Here is a 17,517-nt window from a genome sequence, read left to right as displayed (position 1 = left end):
GGCCTACTCCTTATTCTTAAACTGTGACCTCTGGTTCTGGACTCACCCATCAGCGGGAACATGCTTCCTGCCTCCAGCGTGTCCAATCCTTTAATAATCTTACATGTTTCAATAAGATCCCCCCTCGGTCTTCTAAATTCCAGAGTATACAAGCCCAGTCGCTCCAATCTTTCGACATACGACAGTCCCGCCATCCCAGGAATTAACATCGTGAACCTACGCTGCACTCCCTCAATAGCAAGAATGTCCTTCCTCAAATTTGGAGACCAAAACTGCACACAGTACTCCAGGTGTGGTCTCATGTGCAATCCAATGTCTCCTTGGGAACTGTAGCACATAAAATGTCATATATAGTGTTGTATATAGTTCTAGCCCGTCATCCATGGTCTTATGTTCTATTGTTTTGGTAATAAAGGGATACTCATCTGCATATTTGACCACCTTATGACTTGTCCTTGTAGCTGTGAAAAGTGGTGGATATTCTCTGGCTCTCCTAACTTGTCATTATCCTTTCTAATACCTTATGTTCCATTACCTTGTTGCACCTCTCCAGATGTATTACTTCATACAACTTTTGACCAAATTCCATTCATCATCCTTCTGCCCAAATGTTCATTGTTATCCTTCTGCTGTCTAAAACATTACACCTCCTTGCCAACCAATAGCCAATTTTTGTATCATTTAAATTAAAATCATTAATATCATTCATGCAGATCATACCACAAGCATCATGACTCTCCTTGTTACCTCAAAAAATTCTGTTAAGTTGTTCAGACTAAACTTTTCTTTGAATTATACATTGACTTCCTTTGATTAAAATACACCATAGCTTTTCAATTTAAGGTTTATGCTCACCTAATGACTCCAATATTTTCTAGCTAGTATGGTTAAGCTAAAATGCCCTAACTTGGCTTACTATTTCTTCTCTTTTAAAATGATAGCAAACTATTAAGAGTCCTGTGGTATTCTGGCGCTTCTGTAGCCAGACAGGACTGAAGTGTTTCTCCACAAGTCTCTCATTTCACTGCAGACCACCATTGAACATATTTACAAGGAGCACTGCCACATCTATTATCAAGGACCCCCACCGTCCAGGCCATGCTCTCAGGAAGGAGGTCCAGGAGCCTAAAGTCCCACACCACCAGGTTCAGGAACAGTTATTACCCCTCAGCCATCAGGCTCTTGAACTGGAAGGGATAATTTCACTCACTCCAACACTGAGATCATTCCACAACCTATGGACTCACTTTTAAAGACTCTACAACTCGTGTTCTCAATATTTATTGCTTATTTATTTATTTATTTTATATATATTTTTTTCTTTTTTAGTATTTGCACAGTTTGTTGTCTTTTCCAAATTGGTTGTTTGTCCATCTCTGTCTTGTGTGGTTTCTCATTGATTCTATTACGTTTCTTTGTATTTACTCTGAATGCCCGCAAGAAAAAGAATCTCAGGGTAGTATATGGTGGCATATATGTACTTTGATAATAAATTTACTTTGAACTTTGCATGGGTTACTTTTCAGTTTGGCTTTTACCTTCAATATTGCTAAACCACTTGATAAATCTGCTCTCCCTTTGTTTATGCCATCCTATATTTCATAGCTATCCTTCTTAAGTACAGCATCATCCTCTTCTTTTGTGAGTTGAACCATGTTCATTAAGTACCTTTTTCATGTCTTCTACTTTCACCTCCACATACCAGTTACCTTTTTGGTCCTGAGGAGGCCTTATACATCTTTCAGTTGCCCTCTGTAAAAACCTTTGGATTTTCTTTACATTTATTTGCCATTAGTTTTTCATGCCTTCAGTATTGTTTTCCTTTTAACTTCTTGCTTCAATTTCTATGCCCTAAATTCTCTACAGTATTAGGTTCCCCATGCCTGACCTAAGTGACCCATTTTTGCCCTTTCTTACTCCTCTCTGCAGGGAGCAAGAGCTCTGTTGATCTTGCTTAACAGAATTAGGGACAACAATTATAAGTTAGCATTTCCAGCAGTTTTGGTCACTAAATAACAGAAAAAGTGAGATAGCTGTAATTCTTCAGTGGACCTACTGTATATGTTCAGTGGACTGATATATTCAGAAGAGCGTATCACAATATATTAACCTGGTTCTGGTTCTGATATTTGGGATGGGCACACCATCTTAGATCTACTGATGTGTTCAATAAACCTTACATTGAAAATCTGAATATCTTTCTATAGTCTCATCTATGGATCACTCTGATCTGTGTTCACAACAATTAGATTAGCAAAGGCAAAAATACGTATATTGAGTTGTTTCAACAGAAAAGCCATAAAGTCTGATGGTTGGCACAATTCAAGGTGAATTTAAATATTTCACATTCAGTGTTTGAGTATTCCAAGATCTATACTATTGATAAACACCAGGAGAATAATGTGTTTGTTTAATACAACTATTTCTGACTCCTATTCATTGGACACACTAAATAATAGAAGGCATTTCCAAATATTTGATTGAGACAGTTTAACCAACATGAGTATAGGCTATCCAGGAGAAAGATAGGAAGGACTGAAGATAAACACCGAATTGGTAACCAATTTTTAAATTCTAAATGCTGACCGTAGTATTAAACAGCATTTTCTATATTTAAGTTCTCATTTTAAAAACATTTTTATTGCTTTATGTCTGGAAACATATTAATTGTTAAATTTCACAAAATAGCTTTTCTGTATAAAATAAGCAGGCCAGATACATACTTGTTATCATTTTTATCTATTAAAATGGTTAGAAATCCATGACTAAGTGTGATTTGTAGAATCAGCCATCTGATTAATTAAGTTTTAAAGTCAAGATAATGGAGCATTTAATAGAGACAATGAGATATAATTGTAATGCAAGGCTGAACATTCAGAAGAATCAGACTTTGATATAATATATGACAGAGAAGGACATCATTTGGTCTATTCTACTTGATCTACATTTATTCAGACTATAATACAGAATAGAAGCACCAGCCTGGAAATTACCTGTAAATGTTTAAAACATTCAGGTTTTATGGGTGTTTCAACTGAAGCATTAAACACTGCAACAAAATGGGCCATTTGTTGCATTGAATTTATTCCAATATCCATTAGTTGTGAATTTCAATTCCATTTATCAATCTGTTCTGTATTTTTAATGCTCCAGGATGATTTGACCTATCCTGCTCAGCTGTTTGAGGAAAATTCAGTTTTCCAACCCAGTCCATTTAAAATAACCAATAAAATTAATGAAGTAATGAATGTCTTAAGTGGTCAATTGATAATATCTCCAGCAATTTCTAAATGATGGTTTCACTTTCACAAAATTATGCATTACCTTTCATTAGAGTTTTAAATTCTGGTTTCCAGCTATTTATCACACACAACACTGTGTTATGCATGGTTCTGTTGAGAGCACTTTCAATGTCAAATCAGACATTTACAAATTCTTTTTCAGTTGCTTGTGCGCAAAATTCTTTATTACTAAATACTTAGGGAATACTACATTATCAGAAGTACTAGCTTTTCAACTTTAATTTTATCTTATTGTTTAAATGAAGAGCAAGGGAATTTGCTGTTGCATTTCCCATTATTTTACAATGAACTACTGCATGGCTGCTAAATTCATTGCTAGATTTAGTGACTATGGAGGATGCAATATAATATCAATTCACTATTGTGCGTAATTTTGTGGGGATTGTTTGTCAGGGATTAATCAACATTTACGAATCAAAAGCTTTAGTTCAGAACTGACATTTGCACACCTTTGACTAGAATAAGTTTTTTATGGGAATCTTCGCTTTCACAAATGAAATACAGATAGCTCAGACATTGTTACCTACTGTACACCGCTTTGTCTATTCTGACTTTTAATTTAGTTGATGGGCTTTCATTCTTGGCTTCTTTTTATATTTCTTCTACCTCATAGATCTTGAAATCTACATTTGTCACAAGAAGAACGCTTTTCTGATTTGACCCAGTGAACTTCTCTTCTTCAGCAACTTGATCATTAATTCTTGATTGAGATGTTGTATAAAGGAGAGGGCCACTACACAATTCGTTTGGCAAAACTGTGTGTGCAAAAAAAAAAGTTGAATGTTTTACTTTCTAGTAATTTAGTCAGCATGAAAATCCTGGAAAACTTTTCCAATTAAGTATTTAGAAAACATATATTGTAGGAGTATATAGTTTCATCGATTAATATGTCTAATGGTAGTTAATTTCTCCAAGATGAAATTGAAGGCTTACACGATCAGCCTTCCTGCATGCCCGATTAGGAAAAGTTTTGCCTTTGTATTTCATGCATCCACAAAAGCTGAAGATAAAACTGTGAAACCTTCTGCAGAGAACACACTCCATCAAGCACATGTATCAACCTACTGTGCACTTTTCATTTGTATAGAGAAAATATTTCTCCTCAGGTGGTGGCAATCTGTGGAGTACCCCTCCATATTCCACCCCTGAAGGCCTTCCTTAAAATTCTGTTTTACAAACTTTTATTTACCCATGCTTATATCTTTTCTTTTCCTCAACACCTATTTATTTTTGTCGATGTGAAATGCCTTGGGGCTCTTTGTGTTGGGTGTGAGTGGTTGGATACATATATTTTCCCGGGTCAGGTTAATAATGATCAACCAGGTTGGGTCCTGTATGTATATGGATGGTTTTAACTCCAAATGTCCAATATCCAACTTACTTTTCAAATTCAGAAGTGAGAGCAGGAGCTGTTCAAATCAGTGGTGTTGGATAGAATCAATACTGTATTACTTCATGGATATCATGTTATTGGTATAGAGAGGGTCCATTTCAACTTTGAAACAAAAACAGCACCTACAGTAAAATATTTATATTTTATGCCGATTATGCAATTAAGACGAAACAGTTGCATGTATATATAGGTAGTTCTACTATAATGTACGTTTCCATAATATGAATTGATTATAAGGCAATTGATAGATTTGGCAACATGATTTACATTCTTGTATGCAGCTATACTTTTAAGGTTTCTTTGGATTATTATAGTTTCATTTACTTTGTTCAGTCTCCTTCATTTCCAGATAGATCTTTCTGTTCTTCTCAGGGTACGTCACTTCACATAGCGCTAATTTATAGATGTCTTTGTGGTTACTCTTCATTAGGAGAAATACAGTTGTGGAAAGGCAGAAAGGCCAAGTGCATGCAGGTAATCCAAACTAGAAAACAATGCATAATAAAACAGTGAGAGGGAAACATCATTGCTGCTTCAAGAAAAAACTATTGATGAAAGCGAGCCTGGATAACAGACATAGTCCTTACTGAAGAGGATTTTATTGTTCCACAAAATGCAGTCCTTTGCTGAAGTTCATATTAATATGCACATGCTGCTGTTTTGCATTAATGATTTAAGAATTAATATAAGTATAGCTTAAAGAGTGGAACTGCAAAGTTAATGTTTATACATTCCATTAAGAGATGTAGGAGATTTGAAATGATTCTCAGATTGTGGTCTTGTTTTGTGCACCCGAGGGACAGCTGCCTTTCAAATTGGATAGGTCATAAAGCTGAGTGCTAAACCTGAATTAGCCTGCATCCGCTCAAGATGGTGCACTTGGGACATGGTATTCCATCACAATTACTGTGAAAATGTTTGTCCATATTTCGAGCATGCAATGTTTAATTTCCCTTTGCATTATTTTAGTTCTCTGATTAGAGGCTCAGTGTTGTGCATCTGACCTCGTCATGCATTGATTAATATCAGAGCTATAAGTCACAAAGCCATAGCATAAGGGATACTACTGAAAATGTGGCAAAGGGGGCAGCACAGAGGAGCAACTGCCCTACTTCACTGACATGGATCTTCATATTATATGGCAAGGTAACATACTATTCAGCCTATCTAGTCCCTGATATCCATATTAATTTCATCATCTAGCATCTGGCCTGTAAGTGTTCTTTGTAGAGATACAGCACGGAACAGGCCCTTCAGGCCTACTGAGCCGTGCTGCCCAGCAACCTGCCAATTTAACCTTCGCCTAATCACAGGACAACTTACAATGACCCATTACTCTACTAACCAGTAAATCTTGGACTGCGGGAGGAAACCGGAGAACCTGGAGGAAACCCAAGTGCACACAGGAAGGACATACAGACTTTCTTACAGAGGATTGAACTCCAACCTCCGACGCCCTGAGCTGTGTCATGTTAACCGCTACGTTACCCTTTTCCTTGGGGTTTAAAGTGCTCATCTGGACACTTCTGAAGGGCTATTAGTGACTCAGCTTCCACCACTCCCTCGGGGTACTCACTGCTCTTTGGATGAAAGAGCAATCTGAGATCCTGAGATCCTGAGATCCCCTCTAAATTTCTTATGCCATTATCCCAAATCAAAGTCCTCTAGTTTTATTTATCTCTGATCTGGAGAACAGTTTCCTGCAGATCACCCTTTCTATACCCCTATGATTTTATATGTATCTCAAGGAGGTTCCCCCTTAACCTGCTCCACCTCGGGGAAAACAGACCTGACCTCTCCTGTTCTGATAATTGAAACACTCCATCCCAGACAATATCCTGGTGAGTCTCCTCTCCACACTCTCCAGTGCTATCACACCCTTCCTATATTTCAGTGACCAGAACAGCATGCAGTACTCCTCTGAGGTCCAATCTCATGCTCTTGCCTTCGATACCGTGACTAATGAATGCCAGTAGCCCATACACCCTTTTTAACCACCATCATCAAACTATACTGTCACTTTGAATGATCAGTGTGGACAAGGAAAAGGGGCAGAAAACAGCCACAGTATTAGAAACCCTACCGAGATCAGAAACGAACAGAAGGTGGAGGTAGACACCCACACAAACTTTTTAAATTGCCCTCATTTAATTTTTGCTCCTTTAACCCCACTAAATAAATCACCCAGTTCATAGCACACATCCCATACTCAGTTACAGTAAGTGAATAAGGCTATTACATTAATGCAAGGTGGTTCTTTAGTTAACCAAAACCTATGGATTTAGTGAAGTCACAGGTTAAGTTTAAAATGCAAATATATTAAAATGTTAATAACTGCTGATGATCACTTACCACAGACATCATATTCATGAGTGCTTCTCCTAACAAAGCGCAGAAAATTGCTTTTGGGAAAAGATGGAAAAACTAATTAGTACACTTCATGTAACTGAATTACAGTATCTGCTTACCTAGACTTTATATTGGAACATTTTACTGCTTACTTAAGGTTTAGGATGGGGATAACTAAAAGCATAGTGAAAGTGCTTGGTTTGAAACTATGGATCAAAGCACATATACTGATTTATGCTCACAGCTGTGATTGCGGAGGGACTTGGAGGTTAGGTAAGATGTGTGTAGGGACAACTGGTGGGCAAGATGTCCCAAGAAATGCTAAGAAAAGCTTTTGATGGTTGTGAAGTCAAAAATGAGAACTTTCAAATTGATTCACTAGAATAAATAACCATCAGAACTAAGCAAGGGCAACAGGGAAGGAAGACTTTGTACATTGAGAGACGTTGAGCTACAAGATTATGAATGACCAAAGGTTTGTGAGGAGTATCTGCTGACTTACCAAAGATTAGAATATTAGAGAAATTAGTGTTCTTAGGAATGAATGTGTATATGAACATTTCAATGCTGGAGAGGTGCACTATGTATGAAATACTTTGGAGTCTGAAGGAGGAGTGGCACAGTAGTGTAACGCTTTACAGCGCCAATTCCCACTTCTGTCTGTAAGGAATTTGTACAATCTCCCCATGATCGCATGGGTTTCTTCTGAGTGTGCCAGTTTCCTCCCGTGTTCCATCGATGTACAGGTTAGGGCATGCCATGTTGATGCTGGAAACATGGCAGCACCTGTGGGCTGCCCCCAGCACATATTCCGACTGCATTCGTCATTGACGCAAATGACACATTTCACAGTATGTTTCGATTTACAAGTGACAAATAAAGCTATTTTTTTAAATCTTTAGGTAGCCCAGAAACAGATATTGGGTAGAAATACCAGTCCTTTCTGAAAACTGTACCAAGATGTGCCTCCCAATCTCATATGATTCCATGGAACATTAAGTATGATGAGTGGCTTACTGTTGACCCCCAGCTGGGGGGGTACAGAATAGGGTGCATTGTTTTAAGAAAAGAGGCTGATCATCTAAGAGCGTGGAGAAGAGACATTCCTTCAGACAGAGAACTGAATATATTTTGAAGGAAAAAAGAGTTGAGCTCAAGGGTCAGCAGAATTTGCGGAGCAGGTTTAAGGAAATATATGGACTATTCCTGTTCTTGTTTCTTACAAATCTTTACTCCTGTCCATCATCATCTTTGGCTACAGGTCCATATTATTTAATAGCCTGACTAAAATAAAACACTAGGTGAATCTTTTCAACATAAATCAGCTTCAGCAAAACTAGCAGGCATCCTTTCTAGCTTTCACTAATGCCGTTATAATAACACTTCATTCAGCCTGAGGTAAGATCACCAGTGTGTAGCAATATATCTTTGTAGACTCTACTAGCTGTTGTCTGCCAATTGAAAAATGATCTATTTATTCCTCTGCTGCTTTATCTCCTTAAAGCAATCTTCAGTCCATTGCTAATGTAGTACCACATACGTGATTTGGTTTTGCAACAATCTTTCATGTGGTTCAGGTAGCACTTACCAAATGCCTACTGATAATCTAAAACAGCTCAGCCTCCTGTATCTATCCCACCTGTTAAATGCCTTGAAGCTTTAAATCAGATTTTTCAAATTCCAATTGCCTTTGATAAAATCATGTCTGCATGGTTAAGTCATATTATACATCCAATTACTAGTTCAGCATTTCCAGTACTACAGAGATCACACTGTTTTCTTTCTTGAATAGCAGTCTTCTTATGCAGTTTCAGCATCCAAGCTAACTTACTTCCATTGCAGTATTGCGATGTGTGAGATGGCTGATAAGGATTATGTGGGGTCTTCAGAGTTTGCTGCAAATGGTGTAGGATGAGCTAGGTGCCGTGGATGTTGCCTGGGAGAGGGCTCTGACATAGATTTGTTTATCCTCCCGGTGGGTTTGGGAGATTTTGCAGAGAAAATAATGATGAAACCTCATCAGTGACTGTCAAAGAAGCAAGGTGATGATCACTATTCCCAGCAGAGTATCAGTACAGTGCTGTGTTTGATCTGTGAACATTTTCTTTTTCTCAGGTAGGCACTGGTGTGTGGATTTCAAAGTTCAAAGTAATTCTATCATGAAAGTACATATATGTCACCATATACTCACCTGAGATTCATTTTCTTGTGGGCAATCACAGTAAGAACATAGAAACATAATGGATCAATGAAAAACTTCACACAACAGAGACAAATAACCAATGTGCAAAAGGCAACTAACTGTTTAAAAACAAAAAGAAAAAAAATATATTATTGATAATAAGTAAATAGGCCAGTTAGAAGGGTGGGCTGAAAGATGGCAGATGGAGTTTAATGCTGATAAGTGTGAGGTGCTACATTTTGGTAGGACTAATCAAAATAGGACATACATGGTAAATGGTAGGGCATTGAAGAATTCAGTAGAACAGAGGAATAATGGTGCATAGTTCCCTGAAGGTGGAATCTCAAGTGGTGAAGAAAGCTTTTGGTATGCTGGCCTTTATTAATCAGAGCATTGAGTATAGGAGTTGGGATGGAATGTTAAAATTGTACAAGGCATTGGTAAGGCCAAATTTGGAGTATTGTGTACTGTTCTGGTCACCAAATTATAGAAAAGATGTCAACAAAATAGAGTACAGAGAAGATTTACTAGAATGTTACCTGGGTTTCAGCACCTAAGTTACAGAGAAAGGTTGAACAAGTTGGGTCTTTATTCTTTGGAACGTAGAAGGTTGAGGGAGGACTTGATAGAGGTATTTAAAATTATGAGGGGGATAGATAGAGTTGACGTGGATAGGCTTTTTCCGTTGAGAATAGGGGAGATTCAAACAAGAGGACATGAGTTGAGAGTTAGGGGGCAAAAGTTTAGGGGTAACACGAGGGGGAACTTCTTTACTCAGAGAGTGGTAGCTGTGTGGAACGAGCTTCCAGTAGAAGTGGTAGAGGCAGGTTTGATATTGTCATTTAAAGTAAAATTGGATAGCAATATGGAGAGGAAAGGAATGGAGGGTTATGGGCTGAGTGCAGGTCAGTGGGATGAGGTGAGAGTAAGCATTCAGCACAGACTTGAAGGGCCGAGATGGCCTGTTTCCGTGCTGTAACTGTTATATGGTTATAAATAAGCAATAGATATTGAGAATACAAGCAGAGGAGTTCTTAAAAGTTAGTCCATAGGTTGTGGAATCAGTTCAGTATTGGGATGAGTGAAGTTATCTCCTTTGGTTCGAGGTTGATGGTTGAGGGGTAACTGAACCTGGTGATATGGGACTTGAGGCTCCTGTACCTCCTTCCTGATGGCAGCAATGAGAAGAAAGCTTGGCCTGGATGGTATTCATGATTATCAACTTTTCCTCAGTATAGTTCCTAATATTAGAAAGGTAAGTCATATTTTTAGGGTCTTGCTGATGCCTTTTGTACAATGAAGACAAAGTCTTGGTCTCTCAGTCAACTTAGTTATGACCCTTGCATTTTAATTGCTTACCTGCAGAGCACTTTCTCTGTAACTGTAACACAATACTCTGCATTCTGTTATTGGTTTCTCTTTTGTGCTAACTTGATGTACTGATACATGGAATGAACTGTTTGGATGGCATGCAAACAAAATATTTCATTGTGTCTTAGTCGTCATCATTATCTGTCGTGTTGTATGATGTGGGCAATGATTGCCTTTGAATATGATTGTTCTTGACAAATTTTTCAACGGAAGTGGTTTGCCATTGCCTTCTTCTAGGCAGTGTCTTTGCAAGATGGGTAACCTCAACCATTACACCGGACATTAAATTTTTTTGAAACTGTTGCTTCCTCAGGAATTTTCTGTGGTTATGATAGTGCACTTGAAGATGAACACATATATAATTTCAGACTACTTGTATCACGTAGGAATTTGAAGACTACTTGTGTAGGAATTTAGAGAAACAATAAGTTAACTTCTATTGAATGTAATGCGTTTAATTGCATTTTGGTGCTGACACTTAGCAATAGTTCAACTAAGCTAAAGATGTTTTGTTGATGATTTTCATTTGTACTCAGTGTTTGAGGCTTCTCACTTAAATGTCCAACAATCATCAGCCAGCATTGATGGTTTCCAATTGCCCTGATACTGTTTCTCCATGACTGTAATGTCCTGGTGAAATCTTTCACCGTGCTTGTTGTTGGCACCGCCAAGATTTCCAAGGAAGAATCTAAATGGAAATGCAGAAAATGAATCTTTAGTGTCATGTTGCACTTCATGGTTTGTATGCTTGAAGCATATTGGCATCCAGTTGCACTTAATTTGGTGCTCTGTAGTTGCCAAGAAGATTTTCAACAACATCCTTGAATGCCTTCCATCCAATTTTCTTTGGCCCCACTAGAAATTCCTTGAATTGCCTGTCATTGATGACCTGTTTGATTTGTGTAAAACAGAAGGCTTTTCCTTAATATTGCCATTAGTTATCCTGCGAAACAAATGTCTCAAATATTGAAATCTTTCACAGAAATTTTTGTGCCTGCTGACAGCAGATTCCATCCTTGCAGTCTTGAACTCAGTGATTCTGCTTTTGCCTTTGACAAACCCAAGTCTCTGACCAGATCATTTAACTCAGATTGAGTTATCAGATGAGGCTCACTAGACATAAAGAGTTCAAAATCTTTATCAATATCAGTGTCATCTTCCATTCCTGGCTTGTGCATCATGGCATTTTGCTCTGCTTCCTCTAGTCTCCATGTCTCCGGTGGCTTCAGTACTGGAGGACTATCATCATGTGGCACAGGTCACATGGCTGAAGGGAGATTGAGGCATTCTACAGATTTCTTGTTTTTAGCAGAGAAACTAGACCCACTGGTGAGACAGAAGTTGCAGTCTGTCACATGATCCTTTTGTTCTCGCCATATAATCAGGACAGCAAATAACATTGACTTCCCAGTACCTCTGAGCCAAGCTCCAAGATCAACAGTGCACGTTGCGCAATAAATGTGAGGAGCCAAGGCTTTGTCTTGGTCGCAAATTTTACGCTATAAGTAGAGCTTTTAGGCTTTCTTAGTAAGAGAAGTCATGCTCTTTCTTTGAATTTAAACGTATACGCGACACTAATATAACAAAGTATTGGAGCTGTTGCAACATTGGCTATCACAAATACTCCAGAAAATATATTTACTTTATTATATTGAGTGCACATGATATGCTTTGCGCATAGAGCATATGCATCTGCATGATGGCAAGCTGATATACATGTAAATGCAATGCATTGAACGGTGTGTGCATGATGCTTTTATAGCCTTTCTAAAACCTGCCCTCCATGCAGCATCCTCCCTGTCTAAGCATGCCTAGCCATGCCCAAACAAGATAGAAAACTTTTCAGCTTACATTGTGGACAACATTTAAATTGACTTGAATTATGAATTGAACTGACAATACAGGAGATTTCAAAAATGGTGCGTGATAGGGAAATTTCAAGGTGATTTTCATGATCAGCAGTCCAAGATCCATAAGATACACCCAAAAGTATTCAGGAAGCAAAATCATTGTGTAGTAGAGATGTGGCTCCACCCCGGCACCCAGTCATGTCTTAGTATATGCGACAATAATAAAACAATTACCCATTATTGTTGGGAGTGGTGTTGTGCAGCAGACGTATGTTTCTTTTGTAAATGTTCAGTGTAAGATCTATTTACTTGTGCATCTCAATGAACAAGTTTTAGATAACATGGAACTTATCTTCAGAGTGTGCATACCCTGTACTATATATGCAAGTATTGTCTACATTCAGCTAAATTTGACAATGATTTGCCACAATGATACCATTGATGAGGTCAAGGCTTTTGACTGGCCTTGCTATATTTGCAAACAATTTGATGGGTGCATTTAAAACTGTAAGGAATTTTGGAAAATGGCCAATATACTGTATTCACATTCTCTATAGAATGTTGGCCAAAAAATTCAAGAGATTGGTTTCCTCTCAGTATTAAAAAAAATCATTAGTTACATTTTTATGTTAGATTTTTGTCCATCTTACTTGTATTTGTTTTTTCTCTGTTCTTCTACTTTGAATGTTGGTCTTTTCTTCTTGAGTATGATCTTGTCATAACTTACAGCGTACTTTTTCAGAGAGATAAGCAAAAGACCTCATGTTGACAGCCTAATTCAGGCATTGGTAATCTGTTAGAGGATGGCTTATCTCCGTGAGAAACCTTAAGGATCTTCACATTCTCCAAGCTTCAGAGGTACTGTTATACTGACCACCACCTAACCTTCTCTTTTATCTCTATCAGCCTGGCCCCAAAAATAATCCAACAACTGAGGTGTTGCCACAATAACATCATGGTTAAAAGTGTCGAAGACCTCTCTCCTTAGACATCCTGAGAACCTCCAATCAACAGAGAGCTACAGGGTGCTCACAAGGTTCCCTGAAGTCCATCATGATTAGCAACTGTGAAGAAACTCTTTGCTGCTTTACCAGAAAACAATACCGCTGATTTGATGACAATGACAAAGAGATCAAGGAACTAATTCATTGGAAGTGCAAAACATCCTTAGATTGGAAACTCCACACAACTCAGTTGAAAGGAGGATATTCTACAGATACCCAAAGTCGAAGGTCTATTCTCTAACTGGCAACTTAACCCCAAGAAGAGTAAAAATTGCATTTGGGGTAAATTGCATGAGATAATTAATCCTCTCCCAGATGGATCACAATGCCTGCACCTTGGATTCCTACTCAACAAATAAAAGTCTTTATTTTACCTGATAGAGAAACTGTAAATATGGCAGCCTGGCTTGTAATGGTGTTTGGAAGTTCCTATAGGCTGCAAAACCCCCTGCCATCACTACCTAAAACTTCTGGGTACAATGCAAAGAATTTTATTCGTTACATTAATAGTTCATTCATAAGATTTATGTATCATTGGGATCTCTTCTGGGGAAGGTACGACCTGTGCGAAAGAGATGGTTTACACCTGAACTCAAGGAGGTCCAACATCCTTGCGGGCAGGTTGTTCAGGAGGGTTTAAACTAATTTGGCAGGGGGATGGGAGCTGAAGTGATAGTGCTGAGGATGAGGTAGTTGGTTTACAAACAGAGGCAATGTGTACGAGACTCTTAGCAAGGAGAGGCTGATGATAGGGCAAAATTACAATCAACAGGACAAGTTGTAAAGTAAAAGGTGGACAAAATTGAAAAGGGTGAATGCAGGACTGAAGATATTATATTTGAATATGCGCAGTATACGGAATAAGGTAGATGAACTTGTCACAGAGTTACAGATTGGCATGTATGATATTGTAGGCATCACTGAACCATGGCTAAAGAAGATTATGGCTGGGAGCTTAATGTCCAAGGATACACATTGTATTGAAAGGACATACAGGAAGGCAGAGGGGGTGGTGTTGCTCTGTTGATTAAAAAATCAAATCAAATCATTAGAAAGAGGTGACATAGGGTTGGTTGGAAGGTGTTGAATCATTGTGGATAGAGCGAAGGAACTGCAAGAGTAAAAAGACACTGCTAGAGTTATATACAGAGTCCCAAACAGTAGTAAGGATGTGGCTTACAAATTACAATGGGAAAAAGAAAATGCATGCCAAAAGGGCATGACAATATGCAGGTAGATTGGGAAAATCAGGTTGGTACTGGATCCAAGAGGGGGAATTTCTAGAATGCCTATGAGATAGGTTTTTAGAGCAGTTCATGGTTGAGCCCTGTAGAGGATCAGCTATTGTGGATTGGGTGTTATGCAATGAACTGGATATATTGGATGCTGCAGGTAAAAGAACCTTAAGGTGAAGGTGATTATAATATGATTGAATTCACCCTGAAATTTAAGAAGAAGAAGCTAAAGTCAGATGAATCAGTATTACTTTTCTTTTTGTGTTTGCTCTGTTCATGACATCCTCATTAGATATTCGTTTCATCTGTGATATTCTTTGCATCCTCCTCAAAAACCACATCTCTGCTGCTTCAATTGTCCAATGTTCTGAGCCATATAACATAACTGGATAAATGTAACATTTCAGTACTCCGAGGTGGGTTGTCACATCTAGTTTAGTATTGGTCAGTATACTCTTCATTCTCGTAAAGGTGTCTTTTGCCATCCCTATTCTTCTTTTGATGTCCATGTCGCACCTGCCATCTGATGTCACCCAGCTTCCTAAGTAGCAAAAGTTCTGTACTTGTTTTATGTCTTCCCCATCTATTCTCAGCCTGCAGATAGGATTCTCCTTCTTTTTGGATATCACCACACGTTCTGTCTTTTTGCAGTTGATAGATAGACTCATTTTTGCACTTTTCTTTAGTATTACCGTGGAGAAAAGGAAATTGCAGAGGCATGAGAGGGGAGTTGGCCAGAATTGATTGGAAAATAACATTGGCAGCGATGATGGTAGAGCAGCAATGGCTGGAATTTCTGGAAGCAATTCGGAAGGCACATGATATATACATTCCAACGAAGAAGTATTCTAAAGGCAAGATGATACAACTGTGGCTAACGAGAGAAATCAAAGCCAACATAAAAGCCAAAGAAAGGGAATATAATACAGCAAACATTAGTGGGATGTTAGAGGATTGGGAAGCCTTTAAAAACCAACAAAGGGAACTAAAAAAGTCATTAAGAAGGTAAAGATGGAATACAAAAGTAAGCTAGCCAATAATATTAAAGAGGATACCAAAAGTTGCCTCAGATACATAAAGTGAGAGTGGATATTGGACTGTTGGAAGATGTTGCTGGAGAGGTAGTAATGTGGAACAACAGAATGGCAGATGAACTGACTGAGTCTTTTGCATCCGTTTTCACTGTGGAAGATACTAGCAGTATGGTGGAAGTACCAGGTGTCAGGGGTCATGAAGTGTGTGAAGTTACCTTAACTAGGGAGAAGGTTCTTGGGAAACTGAACAGTCTGAAGGTAGATAAGTCACCTGGACCAGATGGTGTACAGCCCAAGGTTCTGAAAAAAGTGGCTGAAGAGATTGTGGAGGTATTAGTAATGATCATTGAAGAATCACTAGATTCTGAAATGATTCTGGAAGACTGGAAAATTGTAAATGTCACTCCACTCTTCAAGAAGGGAGAGATGCAGAAGAACACAAATTGTAAACCAGTTACTCTGACCTCAGTGGCTAGGAAGATGTTGGAGTCAATTGTTAAGTATGTTGCTTCCGGGTACTTGCAGGCACATGATAAAATAGTCCATAGTCAACATAGTTTCCTCAAGGGAAAATCTTGCCTGACAAATCTGTTGGAAATCTTTGAAGAAAGAACAAGCAGAATAGACAAAGGAGAATTGGTTAATAATATGTACTTGAATTTTCAGAAGGCCTCTGACAAGGTGCCACACATGAGACCGCTTAACAAGCTATGAGAGCCTGGTATTACAGGAAGGATTCTAGTATGGATAAAGCAGTGGCGATTTGCAGGAGGCAAAGACTGGGAATAAAAGAAGCATTTTCTGGTGGGCTGCTGGTGACTAGTGTTGTTCCACTGGGGTCTGTGTTGGGACCAATTCTTTTCATGTTATATGTCAATGACTTAGATGACAGAATTGATGGTTTTGCTGCAAAGTTTGCATTTGATAAGAATAAGAATAGAGTGGTGTTCTTTTAGAATAGAGGTGAGGAATTCTTTAGCCAGAGAATGGAGGGACAGGTAGTTTTGAGGAAATAGAGAGGCTGCAGAAGGACTTAGACAGATTACTAGAATGGACAAAGAAGTGGTGGATGGAATATAGTGTTGGAAAGTGTATGGTCATGCACTTTGGTAGAAGAAATAAAAGGGTAGACTATTTTCTAAATGGAGAAAAAATACAAAAAACTGAGGTGCCAAGGGACTCAAGAGTTCCCTAAAGGTTAATTTGCAGGTTGAGTCTATGATGAGGAAGGCAAATGTGATATTAACATTCATTTCAAGAAGAGTTGAATATAAAAGCAAGGATGCAATGTTGAGACTTTATAAAGCACAGGTGAGGCCTCATTTGGACTATTGTGACTTGTTTTGGGCCCCCATCTTAGAAAGGATGTACTGAAACAGAAGAGAGTTCAAAGGAGGTTTAGGTCACATCTGCTCTCATCCCATCCTCCTGCCACTCCACTAGGAATAGGGTTCCCCTTGATCTCACCTACCACCCCACCAGCCTCTGGGTCCAACATATTATTTTCCGTAACTTCCGCCACCTCCAATGGGATCCCACAACTAAGCACATCTTTCCCTCCCCCCCCCGCTTTCCGCAGGGATCACTCCCTACGTGACTCCCTTGTCCATTTGTTGTCCCCCCGCCATTCCTTCCCGCCGATCTCCCTCCCGGCACTTATCCATGTAAGCAGAACAAGTGCTACACATGCCCTTACACTTCCTCCCTCACCACCATTCAGGGCCCCAGACAGTCCTACCAGGTGAGGCGACACTTCACCTGTGAGTCGGCTGGGGGGATATACTGCGTACGATGCTC

At 38.8% G+C, this 17,517-nt stretch overlaps 1 protein-coding gene across 3 annotated transcripts in view; it reads right to left on the bottom strand.

Annotated features, from left to right (window-relative positions):
- Positions 1-1,211: 1,211 nt before the first annotated feature.
- The window catches only part of LOC134343925 (urea transporter 2-like), an 82,265-nt gene continuing 65,959 nt past the window's right edge, over positions 1,212-17,517 (bottom strand). For all 3 annotated transcript variants that reach the window (XM_063042864.1, XM_063042865.1, XM_063042866.1), the window contains 3 exons: positions 7,048-7,097; positions 5,020-5,179; positions 1,212-4,057 (listed from right to left, as the gene is read on the bottom strand). In XM_063042864.1, the coding sequence (XP_062898934.1) occupies positions 3,894-4,057; positions 5,020-5,179; positions 7,048-7,097 (374 nt within the window). In that variant the 3' untranslated portion in view covers positions 1,212-3,893. The remainder of the gene's footprint in view (positions 4,058-5,019; positions 5,180-7,047; positions 7,098-17,517) is intronic.

This window comes from Mobula hypostoma, chromosome 3 (genome assembly GCF_963921235.1).
Source record: "Mobula hypostoma chromosome 3, sMobHyp1.1, whole genome shotgun sequence".
NCBI classification, from domain to species: Eukaryota; Metazoa; Chordata; class Chondrichthyes; order Myliobatiformes; family Myliobatidae; genus Mobula; species Mobula hypostoma.
This window is presented reverse-complemented; position numbering and strand designations above follow the sequence as displayed.